At 28.9% G+C, this 25,324-nt stretch overlaps 4 protein-coding genes across 8 annotated transcripts; 1 reads left to right on the top strand and 3 right to left on the bottom strand.

The window, feature by feature from the left end:
• Window positions 1–770: 770 nt before the first annotated feature.
• Window positions 771–3,206, bottom strand: LOC113560786. The gene is made up of 4 exons (XM_026966852.1): window positions 3,020–3,206; window positions 2,812–2,952; window positions 2,033–2,165; window positions 771–1,378 (listed from the first exon to the last, which is right to left on the bottom strand). Exons 2-4 carry the CDS (start codon window positions 2,939–2,941, stop codon window positions 1,054–1,056), a joined length of 588 nt encoding a protein of 195 aa, XP_026822653.1. The 5' UTR covers window positions 2,942–2,952; window positions 3,020–3,206; the 3' UTR covers window positions 771–1,053.
• Window positions 3,207–3,343: 137 nt separating this feature from the next.
• LOC113560785 (endoplasmic reticulum resident protein 29) lies at window positions 3,344–4,773 on the top strand. Its single transcript, XM_026966851.1, has 3 exons — window positions 3,344–3,616; window positions 3,731–3,906; window positions 3,972–4,773. The coding sequence occupies exons 1-3, from the start codon at window positions 3,494–3,496 to the stop codon at window positions 4,435–4,437; spliced, it is 765 nt and encodes a 254-aa protein (XP_026822652.1). The 5' UTR covers window positions 3,344–3,493; the 3' UTR covers window positions 4,438–4,773.
• Window positions 4,774–5,044: 271 nt separating this feature from the next.
• On the bottom strand, window positions 5,045–12,102 carry LOC113548379 (ubiquitin-protein ligase E3A). Of its 5 annotated transcripts, none has more exons than XM_026949230.1 (14): window positions 11,555–12,102; window positions 11,288–11,480; window positions 9,106–9,784; window positions 8,205–8,431; window positions 7,942–8,137; window positions 7,518–7,867; window positions 7,065–7,256; window positions 6,692–7,006; window positions 6,479–6,623; window positions 6,127–6,341; window positions 5,893–6,060; window positions 5,673–5,828; window positions 5,401–5,618; window positions 5,045–5,317 (listed from the first exon to the last, which is right to left on the bottom strand). In XM_026949230.1, exons 2-14 carry the CDS (start codon window positions 11,393–11,395, stop codon window positions 5,197–5,199), a joined length of 3,090 nt encoding a protein of 1,029 aa, XP_026805031.1. In that variant the 5' UTR covers window positions 11,396–11,480; window positions 11,555–12,102; the 3' UTR covers window positions 5,045–5,196. The 5 variants fall into 5 exon arrangements, with proteins under 5 accessions (XP_026805031.1, XP_026805032.1, XP_026805033.1 ...); XM_026949231.1 differs by having other exon boundaries at window positions 11,288–11,448; XM_026949232.1 differs by having other exon boundaries at window positions 11,288–11,431.
• A 1,739-nt stretch (window positions 12,103–13,841) lies between these two features.
• LOC113549518 (cuticle protein 5-like) lies at window positions 13,842–15,444 on the bottom strand. Its single transcript, XM_026950863.1, has 3 exons — window positions 15,286–15,444; window positions 14,438–14,525; window positions 13,842–14,290 (listed from the first exon to the last, which is right to left on the bottom strand). Exons 1-3 carry the CDS (start codon window positions 15,304–15,306, stop codon window positions 13,953–13,955), a joined length of 447 nt encoding a protein of 148 aa, XP_026806664.1. The 5' UTR covers window positions 15,307–15,444; the 3' UTR covers window positions 13,842–13,952.
• Between the last annotated feature and the right edge of the window lie 9,880 nt (window positions 15,445–25,324).

The raw sequence follows: 25,324 nt of genomic DNA, 5'->3' as shown, positions 1-25,324 counted from the left end.
TACGTTTAAGATAACAAACATAATAATTGGCTTAAAAGATAGAAATACAATTAAATTGATATGTATCATATACACGATTGGTTTACAAGAATGCAAATTGACATGTATGAATAACCATCATATCCACAGTGTATTTCCTAATCTGGTAAATGAAATGATTTATTGTAAAAAAAACATGCGACATATGTATGTTAATAATATTTTACTAAGAACAATTCCTGAAGTTCAACACTTCTAATTACTAATTTAAAATTTCTATCATCTTACTAAACCATGTGATTATGTGAAGAAGTTAAATTATTATTGCACAACACAATTTCCTTTAAGCCGCTTCAAATTGATTTACGTTATTAAATAGTAATTTTAAATTTAGTAGAAGTAGCTGAAATTAATAATATTTCAATGTAATTTTTGTCAAATATATAATGAAATAAATGCTGGTTATCATGTTTTAAAAGTTTGAATATTAAAATTGTGTAATGGGTATTTGGTTTATGGTTTATTAAAAAAATAAATTAACTTACACATATAAAAAAAACCTCCCGAATTCAGTTTTTGTTAATTAAATAAACTATTTTTGTAGTTTTAAACTGATAAAAAAAAAAAAACCATAGGTTATGTATTTATAAAGTATAGAATAATTTGGCAATTCTTAAAATAAATTCTAAACAATTGTATAATACAGGTTATATATAATACATAATGGATATTCTTTTCTGGTCAATTCAAATAGGTATAGTTTTTATAAATAAGTGAATTTTAATAGAACATTAAATCAATATGCAACTCAGACTTAAGCAATAAGTCATAGATTTGTCATTACTTTTATATAATTACAGCATAGTTAGAAGTATACTACTATAAAATATTAGCACATTATTGTAACATATGTTTAAACATACTATAAAAGATCCTTTACGAAATAGTTAGTAGTGATATGCCAGTAGGTAGTACAATAATTGACAATAGACAATAGTTGATAATATACTACAGTATCTTGTTAAAAATGATATTCACATTAGTATATATTTCCAGGGGCTATGATATATGCCTCTAAATTTCATCATTGATTATATCAAATGTACCTTCACGGTTACTTTTAACTTTCATAATTTTTCCTTTGGTTACTTTTTCCCAACCTTGAATAGCACTTTTGTTTAATATCCATTCAGGTGACACTGCCATTTCAGAAGCACGCTGCAATATGAGTTCATCACTGGTATTTTTAATATGACGTTTTCTCTTTACCGCAATCGTGGGTTCATCTAATGAAGAGTTCAGTAATTTGGGTGATCCATTGAAAAGATGAATACCTATTGATTTGTCAGTATTGTCAACTTTATGTTTTATATGTTTTGATTTTTTTTCAGTTATTTGGCTAAAAAAACATTGAAATACAATACTAATTACATAATAATTAATAATAAACAATAATAATATTTAAGAATTTTAGCAATGAGAAACTAAAAAATAAAAATGATTCAAATTTAATATTTTCAAGATGTTAAATACAATTTTAAAGAATTATTGTACAAGAGGTACAAAGACACCAACAATTCTTTTGACAGTTGTATGTCATACAATTTGTTTAAAATAATGGTTTTGCAACTCCAATAATAGAATGACTTAAAAAATCATAAAAAGTTTAACAAAATAAATTTAAAAACTTGTAGGTACTAAATATAAGTATGGAGGTTTTTTAGTTTTCTAACATGTTGTCTGCATACATCTTTTTTTTTGTATTCACTATAGTGTGTTCATATAAAAATGGCTTAAAATAAATAAAAATTAGTAATTACACTCATACTCATACTAACAAATGTTAAATAGTATAAAACACATATTTAATAAAAATCTATTGAACTATGTAAACCAATGATAAAAAAAAAACCTCTAGCTATGTGTACAAAATAATCAAAATTCATTTCAAATTAGTTAGATGCCTAATAGTTAATAACACTAAACATGTTAATTTTTATGTCAATATACTAATGGAATAACATGAGATATTATATTACCTTATATTATTTACCTTTCTAAATGTTTGAATAAGCTTTTAGCTACATATTCTTGAAATTCTGGAGTCACCTTGATAAAATTATGGTTATGTACATCATCTTCAATAACATTCCTAAGAGATGTTTTAGTTTGTACACCATTGATACCTAAAATAAAAATAACAAAAGTTATAATATAATTAACAGTATGACTATCAGAAATATATTATTTTATTTATTGATTAAGATACTTATCAGCAGATTCAGGAATATTTGTTGTATAAGTATATTAAATACATTTTTATTTCTTTAATAGAAATCATAAAGTGTTGAAAATTAAAACAATTATTTTATTGATAACTTGATATAAATGTTAAAAATAATAATAACATTTGAAAATACATAATATATAAGAGATATTTGTCCAGAAACTACAGGCATTTCCAAAAATGAAATTATAGCAATTTTTTACCTTTCTTTTTTTAAAAAAATTTCTTTAAGATAAAATCAAAAATGCGAGAAATTTGTAAAATATTTTCAGGATAATTCTTTATGCATTACTATTTACTAGATCAATCATCAAACCATTACAGACTTAAAACACATCTAAATTTATACTAAAATACTATGAGTTGAAATAAAATCTTTAAGTTAATTTCTTTTAACAATATATTTGCTTATTGTACATAAACATAAGATTAAACCAAGATTTTTAATAAAATAATTTCAAAATGGAGTGAACAAATAATTGTAAGCTTACATCTCATGCAAAAAGTTTCTAATATTTATTTTAAAAAACAAAATATATACTCACTTTTAATTTTGTCAGATTGTTTTTTGCTGGGGCTGTTGCTGTACAAGTCGTTGGTAAGTAAATCAGTGTCAATTGAGTCTTTGAGTATCCGCTTTGTGATTTCATCTTCGGACGACGAATCGTCTGACATGGCGTCAAAGTCTGAAAGCAATAAAATAGAATCATTGTCGCCGGATTGGGTGGATTGGCAGTTTTCATTCTCACTCACAAGACGTTCTAAATTTTAAAGCTCTGCGAAAATTGACGACACACGATAGTTCTACCCCAATAACCTTTATTCTGTGTTTAGTTGTTTAATAGGTTTAGTTCTTCAGATTCAGACCTTCAGTAGATTCCACATGTCAAGCGTCGTTCTCAAATTTTCAATTTCAATAATTCAAATGGTATCAGACTATTCGAGTAATATCATTGATTAAACATTTATCACCGAAAGGATTCGTATCACAGAGGTACCGCGATCGACTTGAACCGGCGCGTGGTAACAACAACAGCAATAATGATAATAATATTATTATTTATATTATACGTGGTCAAACGTGAGCACGAGACATAACAACCGTTGTTCAATGTAAGTTATCGTTCAAATAATAATATGTTTTGATGTAATTGAGTCATAAATCACACGTTGAAACATACTTTATTACTCTATTAAGTCTGGAATTCGTAAATCGAACGCCCATCCATGTTCTGCCTTGCTAAAATGCCTTTTTTACAGACCTTGTCGGTATTCGTGTTGTGTTTTTGCGCGTGTCATGCTACACAATCCAAAGGAGTAGTTTCCTTAGACTCGTTGACTTTTGACAAGGTAAACAGACCATAAACTTTATATTTTTGGCGGAGTTGTTATTTGTTGTTGATTTTTAAACAGCATTTACCATTTACATATACTAGTGTTTAGGTACAGTTTCTCTGTCGTTAGGTTCTTTCAAAATTTAAAGTGTCAATTGTCAAATTTGATGTCTCATATCCATATGGCGAAAAACACGAAGAATTTGTAAAATTAGGTTCTGCCTATCAATCGGTAGAAGATTTGCTTGTAGCTGAAGTACCAGTAAAAGATTATGGAGATAAAGATAATGAAGATTTGGCCATCAGGTTTGATAGATTTATCTGTTGATAAAAAATTACTGTGTACTTATTCATTTTTTTTTTTTATTAAGGTATGGTGTATCAAAAGAAAATTACCCAGTCGTGAAGTTGTTTGTGAATGGCCAATCAGAGCCGTATGTGTATAATGATGAAGATTTCAATCAGGATAAATTACAAAAGTTTGTTGTTAAGCACAGCAAGGAAATTTTGTACATCGGACTTCCAGGTACATTAGAAAAGTTTGATGGTTTAGCATCAGAATTTGCCAAGGAAAAATCAGTGGACAAACGTAAAGAAATATTGCTGAGAGCTGAGAAGTTGTGGGATATCAGTGAAGGCAAGCAGAAGCAAAAGTCAGCTGAGGTGTATGTGAAAAGTATGAGAAAAGCTTTGGAAAAGGGTGACGAGTTTTTCCATACAGAAACTGTTCGCATCAACAATGTGCTTAAGGGTTCAATGACTAAAGAAAAAAAAGCTGACTTAAGTGTTCGTTTAAACATTTTGGAGTCATTCAAAGTACAACACGATGAATTGTAAACTTCTTTGTTAGATAGACTACTTATTTTAAATGAGGTATTTTTGGGGGTTGTGATATTTTTGTAAACTATTTTTTTTTAGTTTTTAAAAAGAACATATTTTTATTATTACTTCATCGATTAATGATGCACATCAACAGAAGTGGGTTTATATTTTTGCATGTGTTGTCAGGCACATATACAGGGGGTTGGGTTAAGTTCAAATTCCCCCGAAATATTTTCAAGTAAAGAGGAAAAAATTGTTTTATCATGTTTCAACACAATTTGTATTGCTAAATTTTGTACCCCCCTCAAATTTTTTTTTTATACGTGCCTGTGTGTTGTACACAATATAAAACACAATTCACTCATAATTTTTATATTATAATTTATAATGTTTATAGTTAATAAAAAATAAACATTTTTATGAATATAATGTTTATTTATTTTTGAAATTTTCCTACAGTGCAATTAAAATTTAGTTACTAATTTACTTTTTCTTTTATTTATTTCTTTGAAATGTGTTTAAATAATTCTTCAAAAGTTAAAAAATTGTTATCGATTTGATTTTTTTCTTATTACTTTACTGAAACATAACAGGTTCTTTTTAAAATATGACTACAACATAGTTATAATTCAACATAAATTTAATAAAATTAATACAACTTATTATTATACACATTATACAAGAATTGAAAACAAACTTATAATTTCTAAAAACTTTGATTGCGCTCAAAAACGTAGCACAATTCATAGGTGGGTGTTTTCTTCCTTACTGGTTTCATATCATACCAAACCCTTCAGCATAATTGATAGCTTTTGATAGTCTCTCATCAAGTTTATCTTTACTGCTGTATTCAGGTAGCAACAGGATGTTGAAACAAGTATGCGCGGTAGGTAGCCTGCACAATAAGGTATTGCTTAAATGTAATATGTATAAAAGAAGAATTTGTGGTACTATATTAGTAGTATAGTTGATGCATACCTGTCAGAATCTGAACCATTCCTCGTAATAGTCAGTTTTAATTTTCCAAGGCCACCAACAGGAACTCTATCACTTCCTGTTGTGAATTGTAATAATTTTTGCTGAGAGGCTCTAGGTAAGGCATGGGCAAATTCCCAGAAAAATTTAATAACGTCTGTGTCTTTGTGATATCCTCCTTCATAAAGTGTAGTTTCTTCTAACTCGGACATATCAAATACCTGAAAACCTATTTTTAGAACTGATATTTAAGAAACACTGAAATGTAATCTTACTTTACTGCCACACACTATTTGTTCAAGTTCTTCAGGCCAGAATAGGTATTGTAATGGAGATTCTTCCATAACATTTTGGAATCCACGGTAGAATGCATTGAACTGCACTCCGATTGATTCGTTGAGTAAGAAATCAGCATATTTATCCACAAATTCCTAAAATTATTATCAAAAATTATTTTGAACAAATTCATAGTATAACAAATTAACAATTCTTTACTCTTTTATTTATGTGGTTTACAGTAATATTATCTCCATTATCTATAAGATCATGATATACTATTTCACCAAATGCATCTTTGTAGCAAATTCTAAATGTCTGCATAAACATTTCTTCAATATCATCTTCTTTGTAATCCAACAAATTCTTTAAGCCATTGTATAATTCCTTTGTAAAAAAAAAAATTATATTATCTGAGATTCTATATAATGCATAAACATTACAATTTTCTACCTGATTCCAATCCTGTAGATCATTGAATGTACACCGTTTACCTAGTAACTTTCGATACACAACCATTGGTAAATTAATGTTTAATATGACATTGTTGTAAATTGCTAATCCAACTATGAGGCCAATCAATGAATACTGGGCAGCAGTTTCAAATGAGAATGAGTTAAACCAATAAGTAGGGTTTCCACTTTCAGAGTTCATAATCACAAACATACCTAAAATAATATGAAAATTATTAGGCGTTATTTTTATTTTTAAGTTATAATTTATGAAAGAAAATATAATTATATGTGTATATGACGTATGATTGACAATTATAATAATGAAATAATATGATTATACAAATATTTACCATAGTCTGGGTTAAATAATTCTTCGACAATGAGGTGGAAGAATTCTTTAGAGACTCCACCTTCATCAACACCTTGTTCACCGTCAAATTCAACCGCCAATTGTTTTTTGAGATCCGACGGATTTTGCATGGCTACCATTTCAAGCTGAATAAGAAAAATTAAACATAAATAAATGTATGCAAACTGAAATATATTATGTTATTTATATTTACTTCAACTAGAGCATCCTGAACAACATGTTCCCTCCTTACTTTAAGTTTGAGGTAAGGATGAGTAGGCTGACCTATTAATGTTTGTATAAGACAGAAACGTCTATTTTCATACATTCGTATTCGATTATCATAGTACAGCCCAAGAGTTTTAGTGGATGGGGTAAGAACAAATGAATGGGACATATAAGAAAATTTTTCAATGCCATGTTCTCTCCAAGTTTGATAATCATCATCCATTTCTAGAGCATCACTCAATAACTCATTGTAAAATTTAGATATAGGAATTAAAGGAGCACGACAGGCCAAAATATTTATCTATAACAAATATTTGATCAGCTTAAATCAAAACATTTAAATTAAATTTCATACTAACATTTAAAATTTCAGCTAATGGATCAGTTTTATTAATTTTATTCTTTGGATGTGAATTAATAAGAATATCTTCCAGTAAATTTTCATCCCTTACATTTTCATGTTTTTTCTCTATTTTTTCAGGCTGTCTAATATCTTCATTATAAACATTTGTATCGCATTCACCAGCCATAATACTTGCATAGTATAAAATCTATAATCCATAAGTTTATTGACATTAATATATGTAATACTTAAAAATATAGAATACTTACCAAAATTGTGTTATGCATTGTGCAATAGCAAATTTAGAGATAAGCAGTATCATTTAAATCACATGGATTTAGTTATCTCATGTTAAACTTATGATAACATACTTACTTATTTAAAATTCAAAAAAGATGAAGTGAAATAGAAAAAGCTTTTGAGTTATAATTTAAATATCAATATAATAGCAATGTGTAGTTTTATTTACCTTCATAGTTTTTGTAGCAAATACAACAGCAGTCTCATCTTGAAAAGTTGCATCATATTCAGTAGATATTAGTTGGAACGTTATAGCTTCTTGGAGACAATGTAATATTCGCCGTAAAGTGTTTTCAGATGACATTTCACTCCAGAACTTTGCAAGTTTCGCTTGTTCAGCAACTGGGAGTACACATGTGGCTGCTACAAGCCTAGGTACTATACGTTCTACAAATGCTAAGTCATCTAACCATGGCATTTCATAGATGATTTTAAGCGAATGTAACACATCCTCTAAATATTTATCACTGATTGGAAATGATTTAGACTTAAAATAATGTAATTCTACAGTGATTTTTGCTAAAAAAAGAAAAGAAAAGAAATGTGAATTTTTATATCGAGAATAATATAGTTTTTCAAATTAATATATTTACCACATAAGGAACTAATGGCTAAACAAAGAACATTTTTATAAAATTCATTGTTAATGGTGGAATTAATTTTGTTATATGCTCGTGCTAACCCTTCTACATCTAATTGTTTGTCGCCATACACTTCTTCTCCTTCTACCTCATCATCTTCATCCATTGAGTTATCATCCAATTCTTTTTCAATTTCCATTTCACGTATCTATTTAATAAAATTATGTTAAATACTAGAATTAAATAAATTTATTAATTAAAAATTAAAATCTCACTTTTTCTTTGGTCATACTGGGGGATAAAGTCTTAGCATGATTATGAACTTTAAGCAAATCTTTTTTTTGTTTTAATGGGCGTTTTATAAAACTATTCCCCAATGCTTCTGGTGTTGAGAATACATGGTACAGAGCAGATAGTAACTCATTGTTATCTTTGCACGGATCAGGTCCTTTTTGCTGTCTTGCTAGTTCTATCAAATTGGTTTCATTCAAATATTTAATACCTGAAAACATCAAACAATATAAGTTTGTAACATTTAAAATACACATCATGTTAGTGTTTAGACTCTACACATGATACACTGAATGAAATTTCAGACAGGCATTTATAATATTACTAATAAGATAAAAGGTAGGAGGATTATCTTCGCAAATGTTAAATTCAAGACAAAGCATATACAAAGAAATATATAATATCTGCTGTTGCCAAAATTTGTAAAACAACACGCTAAACAACTAAAACGCATGTATTGGATTGAAGCCAAGTGGTGAAAGGACCTTCAATATTTATAAACAAATCAAATTATGTGCACTTTGTCTAATGTATGAAACAATTGTTGCTTATTGGCAAATAAATCAATAATATATAATATTAGTTATATATTTTGTTTAAATTAAGTAGGTAAGTTAATTTATTGATAGATGATACAAATGCAAATATGCAATATACAATTTTATAATAATATAATAATAATAATAATCTGACATTGTGCCAGCCTATGCTATTAAAAGACTGTCTGTTGACCTTTTGCGTAGTATTTATGATTTTTTTTTTTTAAATTCACACAAAGAACATGAATCAAAATTTGAAGAAAAAACATTGACCTGATTTATTGAGATGAGCTTTGAAATATTATTATACATACATATTATTTTTGTAAAAAATATTCAAAATTACCATTTTGAATAGAAGCAATTTGTTTTAAAGTTTTTTTCATAGTTTCCATGAAAGTTAAGTTTATGTCTTCTACTTCATGCAAAACACATTCTGGTATTTCTAATGAAGCAACATCTAAGTGATCCAAAATATCCTTGTTTGTTGAATGATTAGGAGTATTATTTTGCTCACAAAGATTTGCATGATCAGCTGTATGCTTCAATACATCTTCACTAACTTCTTCTTTAGAAAATTGAGTAGATGTACCTTCTTGTTGTTGCGCCATAGATTCAATTGGTGCAATAAATGGACCGTGTTCTTTTGCCATAGATTCGGCACTGACTATTTTAAAAGAAGATGAACTACCGCCACTTTCTGTTTGAGAACAAGTATTCGTGGTTTGAGTAATCTGAGCATCTGATAATGATCTGGATAAGTCAGTTGTATGTACTGGATTTACTTGGAATACAGTACATGGATTTGTTTGTACACAAGCATCATGTGATAAACAAAGGGTATCTTGGGTATTGCTACAGCAAGCTAATGATGTATTGGCGTCATGTAAAGTATTTCCAGACACTGATGGGTTATTAGTGGTTCTTGCTACTTTCATGGGATGTTGATCACACAGTCTTGCATCAAGGCGAAATAATTGAATAGCGATAGCGGCTGCATCATTAGCTGACACCACATTAGTACACTGAAAAAAATATTGATTAATAAATAAACAAATAAATAAATAACAATTAAGTTAACAATATATTTAATTGAAAATGTATTCCAAACCTAAAGACGGGACATAAGATTTTTTTTTTGACAATTAAAATTAGGCTAATTTAAAATTGTTTGGGAATATTTTTAAAATTGTTATTGTATATTTGATAATATGTTTTAGTTCTCTCATAGGTACAATAGTATAACATATTAAGTCACAACTCACAATGCTAACAGAATAATCGATTAGTTTTAATATCTTCTAGCCGAAAATAATAAGTATACAATATGTGTACATCATTTGAATAGCACTTATTTTATAGTTATATTTATACATTTAAAAATATTTCTAATGATAATAAATTAAATACATAACTACTAGAAAGTAGTAACTAAAATATTCAATGTATAATACAAAACTATAGAATTAATTGATAGTTTGACTATTAATAAAATTCATAATATTAGTAAAAATATTTTAATTAAATAAAATTAGTATTTTAAATAAATAATTTTTAGGTCTAAGTTCAGAGACATTGTTAAAGGATTATCATTCTTAATTTGAGTAAAACATCAACATATGATTTTTTCCTACTATATTACTATACATGCATGTATTAATTAAATATGTTGAGTTAATAATGTTAGACTAACTAGAATTCTAAAAATATACAGATTTACCAAACAGTTACTTAATGATAATTCAGCTAGCCGATGATCTATGAAGAACTAATACATTCAGAAGGTTGGTCGAATGTGTGTTTCACAAATTAACTGACTTACTGTGATGTGTAGTAAGCCTAACAATGATAAAACATAAAATAAAATAAATTATAATCTTAGTATGGTTTTTTTTTTTATAAAACTACTAATAGATTATAAACCATAACATTTATATGTAATAAATTATTATAAACATAAAATGTATGATATTTAAGTAGGCATTTTTTTTTGTTATTTACAAAAAAATAGTTTATTGTTTTACAAAATAATTATATAATAAGTATGGTTTTGGATACAAATATATAAGTTAACATTTCATAAGGTTATGATTGAATCACTTTTTTATTTTTTTTTATTGTGATAAGCTTGATTAATAATAGATATAATATGAATCGTAATACGCATTAGGTAATCAAAATTGTAAAAATCACTCTATGATCAAATAACATTTTCATAAGCTACTTAAATAGTAAACGATACAGTTAAAATACTAATTAACTTATGTTTATAAGTATATAGGTACAATATGTATAAGATAAATAACATTTATAATTTACATTTAATTACTGGGCAAAAGAATAGTACTGTCCGCAAAATATTTGGATGGTATCTGTTCAAGGACAGAATCTACATCAATTTATAATTTTGCTGAAAATCAAATTCTAATTTCCAATCTATTTAATGGTTGTAATCAGACTATAACAAATGACCATGTATGAAGAAATACATTTATTGTCGCAGAGAAGCGAGCACAATTGTTACTTACCCTTTTGCTGGATGCACAGTAATCATTAACACAATCACCGTTGCCACAACCTTCTGTGATCAGATAGAAATAACGTTCGATCAATTTCTTGGCCAAGTCTCTTTTCATGTTGACATCAGATTCGGGGGAGCGGCGTTGCAATACCTGCTCAAACGCAAAATCTGTGTAGACGAAACGATCACGAATAAGGTGTCTGCCGACAGAAAACAATAATGAAAAATACTATAATATCGACAGGACGGTATGTACACCGACAACACCACTTACAATAAGCGCCGAATTATTTACTGATCGTCGTTGTTGTTGTACGTCTACGACTGGCGCGATTCGGCGGTCGAGCCATTCGATTATCGCAATACGATTTCTGAGTGATGACCGGTCAACGTCAAAAGATGTTTAATATTTACTAACTGTTGAACGTGACGACGATTGCCGCGTGTCTCTCTCGTTGTTTCAAACGCTTTATTGTGTGCTCGCGATCGACACACCACGTCGCCGTTGACCCTCGTCGAAATCTGCGACAGTGCGACTAGTGACTACTGACTAGAGAACAACCGAACAATACAGTAAATCGATAGCAGTCAGCAGACCGCCTGAGTGCGTGTGCGTGTGCGTGTGGTGTGTGTAATCACTCTTCTCTCCGTCTCACTCGCTCGCAGTACATTTTCCTATTTGTTTATTTTCATTCGGTACGCGCGCAAAACAAAGAAGAAAAATGCGTATCAGATGTTTTGCGTTTGTGGGAAAAAATATCGCAGACCGAGAATAATAATAATAATAATAATAATTCGACGACGACGAGACGATGGGTGCCGACTGTACGAGCGCGGGGAAGCGCACGCGCGATACGGATTTCAAACAAGCGCGGGGAGGACGTAGTCAGCCGCCCGAGCGCGGAAGGTAAAGCTGGACGGCGGCGGATCGGGATTTTCGTCTGGTGGGTGTCGGGTGGGCGGTGGTGGGGTGGCGGACAGCAGCTGACGCGGAAAACCGCGACGTTCGAGAGTCGTGGCGGAAAAAATCATCTCCATTCCCTCCCGCGGAGGTATTAAAAAGCACCGTTATCACTACGGCATTTCCGGTATGGATGATAACGATTCGTTATCTAGGTATGCAAACATTCCAAACGTCGTAATTAATTAAATTAAATTCGTACGTCACACCCACATAACGTCGTGCTTTGGTCGTCTTTGTCTTACACGTGGAAAACGCGGCTAATTCGCGTTCAGCGGCACCAATAATTAATCTGTGTTGTTGGGTTTAATATTAGAACGAACATTGACTTATTAGCAAATTTAAAGCCAAGAACATTGTCTATATTGTGTACTTTTATTGGTTTTAGTTTGATTTTAAAACGAGTACCTTAAGAATTAAGATGTCTATTAAATTTCAATATTTTATTTGCTCATATCTTGCTTAAACTAACATTTCGTAAAAAGTCAACCAAAGAACACGGATAAATATTTTTAATTTTAAGTTTGATTATTTCGAATGCTTGATATACGCGTTAGTAAGATGCACCGAACATATGCGGGTAATGGGCAAGACGTTCAAAATATAATAATAACAGGTACATGATTATATTGGCGATGTGAAGAGATGAGCCGTGAGGACTTTTCAGTTTTCACCCTAAAACGTGTTATCTCCGACAAACGTACAAAGTATAACATATTATCCACCTGTGTTTGTTATAATTTTTTAATTTTTTAGCGAGTTATGAGTGTTTGACTACGTTTTTGTAATAATTGTAATAACTTCATAAGATTATGGAGTGTGAAATTAATTATGTATTATGTATTTTTCTCCCAGCACTCGAACAACCGAGTCAAAATGAGTGATTGAGTGATGGTGCAATGCAATTCATATTACTCAATATTAGTTAGTATACCTATAATATATGTCCATAATATGTGTAAAATATATTCATTGTCAATGATCAATTGGCCAGTCATTGGCCATTGTCGTGTTGGCCGAATTAAGCAAACAAATGCAATATAATAACATAATATTGTCTTATTGTTCCTTTTTGAATTGACTACAGATATTAATTATAATTTATATTATTGTGTCAGTAAATTTTATATCAAATATTGTAATTATTATTATTATTACTATATCTATGTACACATTTTCAAATTATAAACCTAAAAATATATAGTCCATTAGTGTCTAATAGCCATCAAAATTATAAAATTATTAATTTCATTTATTTTGTTTATTTAATTTCTTCGTAATAATGGCAAAGATTATTCACTAAAGTTATGAAAGTTTTTAACTTACACTCATTTTCAATTTGTTTGTGTATTCGAATCTACGAACTTTTTTTGATGATTTATTGTAGTACGGACTTGTGCTGTGCCAATTGATATATTTTTTAGAGTGGGGCTATTTGAGGAGGATTGTTAAAATGTTAAAGAAGCTATATTAAGTGTAGGTATTAACATAAACCGTGTAATATGTGAAATAATATTATAATACCTATCATTGTAAATTGTAATGCTTTAGGATTTCACAACCTGGAGAGAGAGGTGAAGTATCACAAAAAAAAAATCAGTTAATGAAAAAATGTTGATCACTTTTTTATTATTAAAAGTCGAAAAAGAAAAAGACTACGAGTTTTTTGCTCGCGGAAGGTTATGATGTTGAATCATTGTTGTGAGAGTCTTCAGTAGTGGTGTTCGGCTTTGTAAGCTGAAGCGTCGACCTTTTCGTATTTGCCGGGCCAGTATTGGCCGTCATCTTCGGAATAGTTTGGGTAAACAGCCTTGTAAGCTGGAATTTCGACCTTTTCGTATTTGCCTGGCCAGTATTGGCCGTCATCTTCGGGGTAGGCTGGATATGCGTGGGCGGCATATGTCGTGGCTGGGTATACTGCTGCTGGGTATGCGGCGGGTACATGGTATGGAGTAGCTGCTGCTACTGGATAGTTGTACGGGTAGCCGGTGTAACCAGAGTATGCATATGAGAACGATCCAGGGGCTGAGACAGAGTAACCCAAAACCGCTGTGGAAAAAAAATCGATTAACGTCATTCCATTGTATTTACAGGAACTATTTGGAATTTGGTAAAATTTAATTTTCTAGAGGCTAGAAGTACATTCTACATTCATGTATTAAAATTATATTATTGGTAGCTATAGTAGCTACTTACGAGCTGGGGCAGCGGTGATGTAAGCATGTTTCTTTGCTCTTACTCCTTCTTCAGCAGTAACGGAGTACACGACCAAGGTGAAGAATATCTGTACAGAGTAACAATATAATAGTAATAAATAAAAATGATCACGAATAATTTGTATTTGAAGTCATAAGTAAAATAAATACAGTGTAAAGTATTCATCACAAATCAAAATGTGATATATATTTAGACATTTTTGTTTAAATTTTTAATAAACTGTTTTTTTCAATTAAATTAAAAATATACATGTGTACAAGTGGGTACAATAAGATAGTAGAATATGAAAATAGATCACATTAAAGCTAAATAATCGTGCATGGCTTGAAAGTATTTTATTATTATTTTATTAACTTATTTTTTTATATTTAATCTTATAATAATAAACGCACAGTTACATTATATAATACCGAATATATTATATTATAGTAAATAGGCCCAAAAAATTAATTTAAATATTTATGTTACGTAAAGAATAATAATTAATTAATATACGCATTTAGACAACATCGAATGACGTTTAAAATATTATTGTTGAAATATAATATCTAATAATTGTATTTAATTACATTTAATATTCGTTGTTTATATAGCTCTCGCGGGGTGCTCGATCGAAGCGTTGAAAATTATACAAAGGTGAATTATAATTTATCGGTATGATGGTATACTGTATGTCATATTACGAGAGTTAAGAATTTTTTGAAAAATATTACATATAAACCGAATAGTTGACGAGAGAATTCGCATTAGAAAAATAATAATTTATCATTTGCACAAATTATAAGTATAAAACCTGCGCTACAATTTTATATAATTAAGTCACTTACCAGATATTTGAAAGAAGCCATTTCGGTTAGGTGATATCTTATTGTGTTGCTTTTATAACGAATCTGCAAACTTCAACCTGTGGTCAATGTATACACTTGATAAGTGAGATGTAGTGTGATGTTGATGCCGGGTACCGTGGTCTTTTATATATACAGCCGGTAGATACCTAACTGCCCTGGGGTGGGTATCCGGGCGCCTATCTAACATACAGCTAGGGCGTTGTCTAACCCAAAGAATAAAATCCGGATTGTACGTGTATTATAATATATATATATATATATATATATATATATATATATACACCAGGTGGAGACTGGAGAGTGCATAACGTATCAACTAAACGGTTAGTCGAGGTGACAGTGACCTTGGTCCTTGACCATGCGGAATTAACTGGGCACATGTTTGCACTTAAAAATAAACGTAATGTTTTATAAATTATAATTAATAAATATAAACACATAGGTTCAAAATTAGGCGTTGCCGGACATTTATTGGTATTTAACGCATTGGTGTTTCATAACATATATTATAATATATGAGTGAATATTTCATGAAATATTTAAAAATTTAAAACTTTTGATTTTTTTAATATATTTATTTTTTATTATCAGTTATTGTTTTAATTATTAATATTGTAATAAAGCATTTAAAATTTTTTATTTTTACAATAAATAATTATATTATAAATGCTTAAATTTACAATACAGCAATACAATAAAAATGAATAATAATTATTTTTATATTTTAGTCATATGTGGTTAAACATTTTTTTAATTATAGAATATAAATATATTGATTATTATATAGATATATTATTATTTTCATCTTTTACAAACTCACTGTTTTTTGGCAACCTCTTAATTCTACTTCTACTTGCAAGGTATCTAGGTAAAACATTTTGTACCTTTACTATTTCTTTGCGTGTATAAAATGTAATTTTATTGTCACAAATCACATAAGGAAGAGGTTATCATCATCTAAAATGAGTTATTTATGTAATAAAAACGAATGTACCCTAGACCTAGTGGTATATATAAAAGCTTTGTATGGAAGATGTGGAACCTAATCCTTAGATATGTACCAAAATTGGATTTAATTTATCTATAATGCGTTGAAAATAAGAAAATGTTTGAACAATAATTTTAGGCGATAACTAACTTCCTTATATCCACATAATTTATCAAGTATGCACATTTAATAGTGCGAAAGCTTTATCATGTAATGTGACATCAATCATGATCAGTGGCGGTTAAACTGGGGGGGGGGTGAGTGGGATAGATCTTCCCCCATGACTTTTTTTCTTTAATATTTATAACAATTACATTTATGTATATTGTACTATAAAGTTAATGTATTAAAATTTGTTTTACTTATTTCTCGCGTTTATTATTGTTATATAGATTCTAGACTCATTCTAGGAACAAGGCTGTTATTATTAATATTTAGTAATTATTTACTTATATAAAATATACGGGAATTACCTACCCAGCTCGGTGATTATGAATATTCAATTACAACACACTCCTCCCTTGACTGGTACATTTGCTATGATCTACATCAATAAGACAGAGACAACATATGCGGGTAGAACGTCCTCTTAATACAATAATACGTAACTATGTCATTATAGTTGGACAATTCATTGATTATTATTATATTTGTCACAATATTTTGTTACACAGATCACAGTGTTTTAGCTTTCGTACTCGTTACTTGTGTCTCGTACAGTCATATACTGTGTCGCTTATTATACATATTTAAACTGTCTGCTGTAAATTTTATAAATTTATAATGTCTTATAAAAGAAAAATTACCACCTATTTTACTTGCTCTACCACTAAACACTCTGACTCGTATGAAAAAAATAGTATGATCCCTAAGATCATTACAATTTACAGAAAATGAAGTTGTGAACTTGTCGATAAAATTTGATTAATTAATTAGTGTAAAATGTTTTAATTATGTCGTCTCAATAGTTTGTTCACTATGATTGATCGTCGTGGGATTATAAATATAACCTCCAATGAAGTACTGGATACAAATATTGTTAATATTACATTGTTATAAATAAAGTACCAATTTACCTTAATTTAAAAATTTGATATTAGGCATAACCATAAGTTATATCTATTTTAATGATTAATAGTAGTGTATATTAAAAAATCAGCCATATCCCCCCATGACAAAATCATTTGACCGCCATTGATTATGATGACTGGATAATATGATATTGTCCTCACGCGTCATCTTGAAATGCGGCATCTAAACTTTCATGATTACGACGATGCTTATATGATTGCAACTATTGCGTTTTATTACCTACATCATTATTTAACTTTACCGTTATGAGATCAGAGCTCTCTGTGAAGTAAAATCGGAGATTTAGTTATATTGTTTATATCTTGTGTATAAATGCATAATAAGCCAATAGGTACTAAACTATACCAGAGCATAATATAATAGTTGTACTCCAATTGCAATTCTATGTAATATAAACAAAATAATATTAGAATTTCGCAAACCAAAAACAAATGTATGTGTTAGTCACGCCCTAAAGTAACCTCAGAGGGTTGAAAAATGAACCTTAAAACACTCCCCGTATCACGATGAATCAATTGATATTATTATTGTTATTGAAATTAGTCCCGTATAGTTTCTGAGATTAGCTGTTAGTAATAAACTAATTTTACATTTATTAATATTGAACGTGTGTGATTACTTATTTATTAGCATGTATTTAAAATCACTGTCTGCAGTGTATTTAAACAGTAAATAATAAATTTACTTTTAATTTTCATAACCATTATTTTAAAAACAACTGTAACAAATTTAACTTAATTTAATTGACAATTCGTTTTGTTATATAATCCAACTTCGTTCGGGAATACATTAAACGAATATAAAATACTCCGTATTCTAACTGGTGTATCTCTGTTTTAGTTTACATCATTTCAAGGGCAAATCGGTACCTTGTTTTGTAAACTAATTAAACCAAAATGGGCCATATGTCTTTGGCAGATGGACAAAGTAGCATAGCACTTGTTATTGACGATATTAAAATACATTGATTTTTGATGTATGTTTGAATAATAAATATTAAAACTGGTTACTGATTTTTTTATTTTATAAATAATTATTATATTAATTTTTTAGTTTAGTTTACTGTATAGATGGCGTCACTAGTATATTTCTATTTTATCTCAGAATAATATGAAGTAGGCCCATAATATAACTATATTTCAAACCTGTGTTCCGTCAGTGGCGTATATAGAAATTAATTTCTGGGAGGGGAGGAGGGGATTAAAAAAAATGTCCATTCTTAAATTCCAATTAATTATACAATCAAAATCAATTCCCGTACCGACCATAAATTTCAGGGGGGTTTGAACTCCTACCCCCCTATATACGCCACTGTATTCCGTACTCTATATGTATTCTTTAAATTGAAAAAACTCCATTCGAATCAATTTGGTAGTTTTTGAGATTATCTGTAGAAAATAACTTATTTCCTTAGCCGTTTTATTGGACTCAATAAATTAGGCGTGTAATCAGGTGAAATTTAGCCATAAAATCTACGAGCTAAACTGTATAAATACCTCGCGTGCTCGTAGATGAAAAAACAGACAGATGTCTGATTGGTACAATGGTAGGTATTTAATAGATGGTACGTTTGTAGTGCCGTAATGAGTGACCGATCCGATTTCATATTTAAAATTTTAAGATGTGTTCTTACAAAAACGGATAAGACAAGCAACAGATTGAAGTATCCAGTATCCGATTCACTATGCGACAATTAGTCAGTCAAGTATTGATTTACACTGGTTAAGACTGATATTTACTCAGCACGTTTTTCAACACGGAAATTTTTCGATTTACTCCTGAACCAAATTCCACTTTCCCCGACTCAAGTCCCCGTGAGTTACAAATACGAAAATCCAGTATATTATAATAAACGTAGTTTAATAATGGAAGTTTGTGCTAGCGTCTCAATTTTACAAGAATGAGTTGTATTAAAGTTTGTTATGTATTCGTATAAGATCATTTATAATAATGAAGTTTTAGTAAAATTGTATTTCATAGTTAATTTATACAAAATAACTCGAAAATCGGCGTTGAATCAATTTGAAACGACTAACGATTAGTATAAATGAAAAAAAAATAATCAATAATTTTTTCAAAAATATTTAATCAAATTGTTAGAATAGTTATTATAATATGACATTATGATATAAATAATGTACATTAATAATATAAAAGTGGCATACTTAAATCATTTTTGTTACCATGAAATATATTTTAATCTGACTCTTACTATAAAAGTAGAAATAAGTTGGTATCTTTATTTTTCATAAATAATTTAATTAAAAAATTAATTAATTAAATTTATTGTTGATACCATTTTTGCGGTATCATTTCCATCGAGTTTAATACTTTTAAACATTGTATTTAAAAATATTGATTTTGTAAAGTTTTTTAGTGTCAGTACATGGAATTACATTAAAATGAGATCTTTTTTAAATTTAATCTCACCAATCATCACTTTATAAACGTAAAAAATATTTTGAAATCTCTCAGCTCTTTAGAATTTCTGAGCATTACCATTTGTTAGGTTATATGCGTTTCTTTAATACAATCAAAAGTAGGTAGTAGTATTACAGTAAGAACTATTTAATCGGGCGTTTGTCATTTTTAATTGATCTGCCCAGTAATGTTTATAATAATCAACAATGTTTCAAAGCCTAGTTCAATTACTCAGATTTAGTTCATTAGACAACTGACTAAGAAAAAAATATAGCCTGAACCGTTATATTTTTATGGAATATTGAGTGTATATTGAATCATGACGTTAGAATTTTCGTAGATATACGTCTTTAACGTCGTATTTTACGTTAAATTACTTAAAGATCGTTATTTTTGTGGCCTCGAAAAAACACCACTCAGAGTGGGAAAAAAAGGATAACAACGAATGATTAATGATTAATAACAACAATCTGTAAAGGTCTACTCAAACTGTCACCGTGGTAAATTTGTTCTTATTTTCTCTTGTATGCGTTATTTTTAATCGCCAAAGCCCCGTCACCGACAAGACAGTGGTATAACATCGTACATTTATAAGGTAATTCTACTAAACAGTGAGGTGATTATTTTGACATCCGCGTGAAATCAATAAATAAATGTAAATAATACTCACAAGTCACGGTTAGGTAATGGAAAAAACCCGCGACTGTGATGTACCCAAATTGCCTATACGAAATGCCGTGTGTTCATATTCATTATTATTTAATTTATCGTTAACTAGTAATATTTAATACATTTAAAGTATTAAACATTTTTAAAATTGTTCGTAACATATTACAATATAAATATAAATATAATATAAAATATTAAATATGATTCGATTTGCATGATATAAATTTATATAATTGTTCGTTATCGCGATTGATGTATTTTTTAAATAAAACGACCATCTGTATAATATCGTATATTCGTATATCTGCTTATGTGACTAAAATGTCGTCGTAAGACCATTGTACAGACATCGTTGCGTTTGTTTGTTACAAAGGAAAACATAGGTACGTAATAAAAATAACAATACATAACTACATAATAATTGAATGAACGATAACTTGAAAGATAACTAAGAGGACGTCATGATTGGAAATGAGGTATTCAGGATGAACTTTGTTCTTAACTTTAATTTTGATGATCAGTCAATTCACTCTAATACAAACATCACAAATCTGGATCTGCTGAATACAAATTTTTCATATTGAAAGTTTGTGAAACGAAGACAATTATAATACATGTGGATGTAACGACTGTAACTTCCAGTGGTGTTATTTGCGTTGTTTAATCTTTAATAGAGGTATCAAAGCAGACCAATTTTTTTCATCATTAAGCTACTTTTTTTAATCGTGGTAAACTATCTAATATGTAATTTGTTTAGTGGTAGTGTGGTACATGTATGGATACATAGAATTAAAAGGTCGTTATAAATTTAATAGTTTAATGTACTTTTTTCAACTGGTGTCTTTTGGATTTTGGTATTCATATATATATATCAGATAAATTTAACCTGCAATACAGTGTATACAATGTATTTGGATTTTTCTTAAAATGTCATTGGAATATCCTACGCCGAATTGCTGCACACATTGTAAATAAAAACTTTTATAAAATGTCGTATATGGGCGGACTTAGGATTTGACTTTTGCAGGAGCGGCTGAAATTTCATATAGTTTTTAAACATAATATAATAGCCCACGGGGACCTATCGAATTTTATTCTACACTGAATTGTCGAATCAGCTTCTTTTGTTTTTAGTCTATGGAAAATCTATACATAGACACACACCTTTAAGCTGTCATATGCTCTGTATGCAGTCTCCAGAGGGTCGCATATTACTATCGTACAACACCGAACATAGTATTTTAGTTGGTTCCACGAGAATATTTCGGTTATAATGAAAATATTCGTAATCCATCCATTAGGTACTTCTAATCACAAACTATAATATTATTAATTAATTCAATTTACTCATTGCTATCGTCATCTTCATTCATCATCATTCATAATCGTAGGTGCGGCTAACAGATAGCGCTAAAGTCCTGCCGCCGCCGGTCCCCGGGTGCTTCGGAGCAGATGGGTCGTCAAACGCGCGCGCCAGTAATGCGTGTTGCGTATGACCAACCGGTCGCGGCGCACCGTTTCGTTTCCGTCGCCGAATACGCCGCCGGTTATAGTTCCGGTTTCGGTTTTTTCAACGCATTCGCGTTTTTTGATGTGCTCGTGTGTGTTTTTTCACAGAGAATGAACGGACACCGATCGACGCACGTAAGTTAAAAATAAATAATAATATATTTGTTGTTGTTTTTATTATTTTTTTTAAAAAATATTTCTCTTATCTACAGATATAGGCGTAAATATGGTTAAAAATATTTGAGAAGGGGGAGGGTTTGAAATATCAATTAATTCGTAAATTCGTGAATAGAAATAATATAATTTATTATATTGACTATTGACGAGTGTACAATTTTTTTTTTTTAGAGTGGGTAATCCTCCCACAATTTACGCCCATGTCTACGGCATAGCTTCTGATTTTCTTATGCATGAGAATTCACAATTTATTTGTTTTGTGCACAACGCTTGAATTTAGATAGGTATATTAATCACCACAGAATACAATGTAACTTTGTGTTTAGTTTATTTTTCAATGAATTACTTTTTTTATGTATAATATTAGGTATATTATATTTAAACGTTACTCTTTCATGGGCGATAAACATTTTTTTCCCGATATCATTGATTTGTGAAAGGTTTGAGTCGTCCAAAATACTTTACCCGAATAAGGTATGTACCATAACTCAATTTTTTTGTTATCAATGTTCGCATTCAGTAAATTTGATAAATTTTTAATATGATACACTGAGATAATAGTTTCCATATTATGTTTAAAACTATGAAATTTCGTTGAAAAATGAATGAAATTAACACGTTTCTGGTAAATTGTCTAAACTAGTAAATTCATTTACAACTGAAAAATATAAAACTTTAAATATCTAGGTACACCCACACACACACGCACATACATAAGTACTCTTACTATATAATTATTTTAGTGTCTCGGAAAGCTATTTCTTTTGCTTAAGTTTTTTACGTTAATTCGTCGTAAAAATATAAAAATACTAATAGTGTAAACAAACAGCAAAATATGCGGTAGCCATTTGATTTCGAGCACGAGATCGTAGACAATAATGACCTAGGGTTTTATTTATCTATTGTTATATGCGATGTAATATACATATTATATATATATTATAATATGTATAAATAGATGCACCGTGATCTACGGGCATTTATTGCTGGTTAGGTAATCGCGAGGATTGTATTTTACATTGTACACAAATGTTTCTTTTCGTCGGTTTAACGGCACATTCGTGTCCAATAAAACTTTAACTATACTCAAGGTTTATCATGCATTTGCATTTTTTAATTTAGATTCAATGTTGTACATGTACAAAGAACGACGAGGGCGTTTTTTAAACAGACATTTCTATAGTTGCTGTAATTTAAAATAAATATATATAAAATGTCACAAATAAAAGCTGGTAATACATATACCTACTCTATAGATATAATTTCTTGTTGTTTTTGTCTATTAAATGAACATAAAAATTTAAGGTGATTGTTTTAAATATTTATTAGGTACTTTGAAAACTTTTGAAAAATAATACTCATTTAATATTTAAATTTTATTGAGTCATTATTTTTTTTACCTTAAATTGATATTGGTGCAATAACTATGAACAACTTTTAACTGACAACTTTTAAACTTAATTATTTGAAACAGAGTATTTTATAATATTGTACTAATATCACGACTTTCTGACCTAATTATGCAATTAAAAATTAACATTATTTTTTATTAAATTAAATTATCAATTTTTTTTTATTTTATTGATGTAGGACTTAAAACTAATATATTAATATTGTTATAATTTTAATTTTAATTTTAAGGAAAGAAATAAATTTTTTTTTTATTTAGATACATATAAAAAAATAACAATGCTTTCATATAGCAAAAATATAATTCCAACCTTCTACTGTAGACTTTCTAGAATTAGTACTCTTTATAAACTCTCTCAGGCGCATTGACTTATTAAAAGTACATTGACTTTAAATAATTAAGCTCAAAGAGCTAATGCAATATCTTATAGATTGCGTGATATTATCTTGAAAACTTATAATTTAATTAAAATGTTGTATTTGAAGTTTAAAGCCACTAATAATAAATATATGATTTAATTGTAGTTTTTGTTGTTTATAAAATGCTTTGAGATTGAGATATTGTAATTCTTAGTTATGTAGATCAGGGGTGGGCAACTGGCGGCCCTCGAACCTTTTTTTATCCGGTTCCGTTACATTTTAAAATTTCATCATACATTTCAAAGTCAATCGTCTATACTCTATGCTACGTCTATGCTAAATTAAAATGCATATTTTGAATGACCTTTTTTTTGCTCTGTATATTCTGGCCCGCTAAATTTTAATTTTTAAAAATTGGCCCTCTAATAACTTTTAGTTGCCCATCTCTGATATATATGATAATACATATTACATTTTTTTTTGGTTGGCTAATAAATAGGTATATAAAAAAAATTACTATTTGTAAATTATTAGTGATTATATATAATATATGTAATTATTAACTTTACACAATAGTGTAATGATTTTTGAAATTTTAACGTGTGCACTTGACATATTATTATATCTTGAGTTAAAATTTGAACTTTGAAGTTTGCTATACTACTCTGTTGTATATTGGTATACAAATTACGAATATTCAATAACATAATTTACTATAAAGTTGTTTTTAGTTATTTGTTGAAATAAACAAAGATGTATTATGATTCATCCCACAACTAGTTTGATGTTTGCTATACCTTTTAACAAGAATTAATTACAAACCTACCAAGCTATTAATAATTTTATGAAATGTAATAAATCATTACATTTAAAAATAAAGCTCCACTTTAAGAGATTTTACAACAAATTTGCAAACATTAAACATTTTAACAATAGTGGTCTTGATATAAAGTATAGAAACCTATAAAATTAAAAATATTTATAAAAACTAAGTAAGTACCTACACAACAACTAAAAACAACAGACCTATTTATTATAATTACGAGCTTGTGTGAGGTCGTGTTCATTTTCTCAATTTGATCCAAAGATGAATTTATAATAGTTAGAAGTTATAGGTTATTTTATATTCCTAGTAACAAAATTAAATTTTGTCAAAAAACTTGTTAAAAATAACTTATAAAAAAGTTATCAAATCACATAAAATTTAAATAATATTATAAAAATTAGTTTTAGATGAACTATAATCACCAGAAAATATTTTAAACGATTTTTGATAACTAATACATTTAATTTGTTTTATTAAAATTTAGTTCAAAAGTAAATGCATTTTGACAGTTTAATATTATAAAATGTAGATTATAAAATAAAAGACATATTTTCTTTAAAAAAAAA

The sequence above is a fragment of the Rhopalosiphum maidis genome, chromosome 4 (genome assembly GCF_003676215.2).
Source record: "Rhopalosiphum maidis isolate BTI-1 chromosome 4, ASM367621v3, whole genome shotgun sequence".
Taxonomy (NCBI): domain Eukaryota; kingdom Metazoa; phylum Arthropoda; class Insecta; order Hemiptera; family Aphididae; genus Rhopalosiphum; species Rhopalosiphum maidis.
This window is presented reverse-complemented; position numbering and strand designations above follow the sequence as displayed.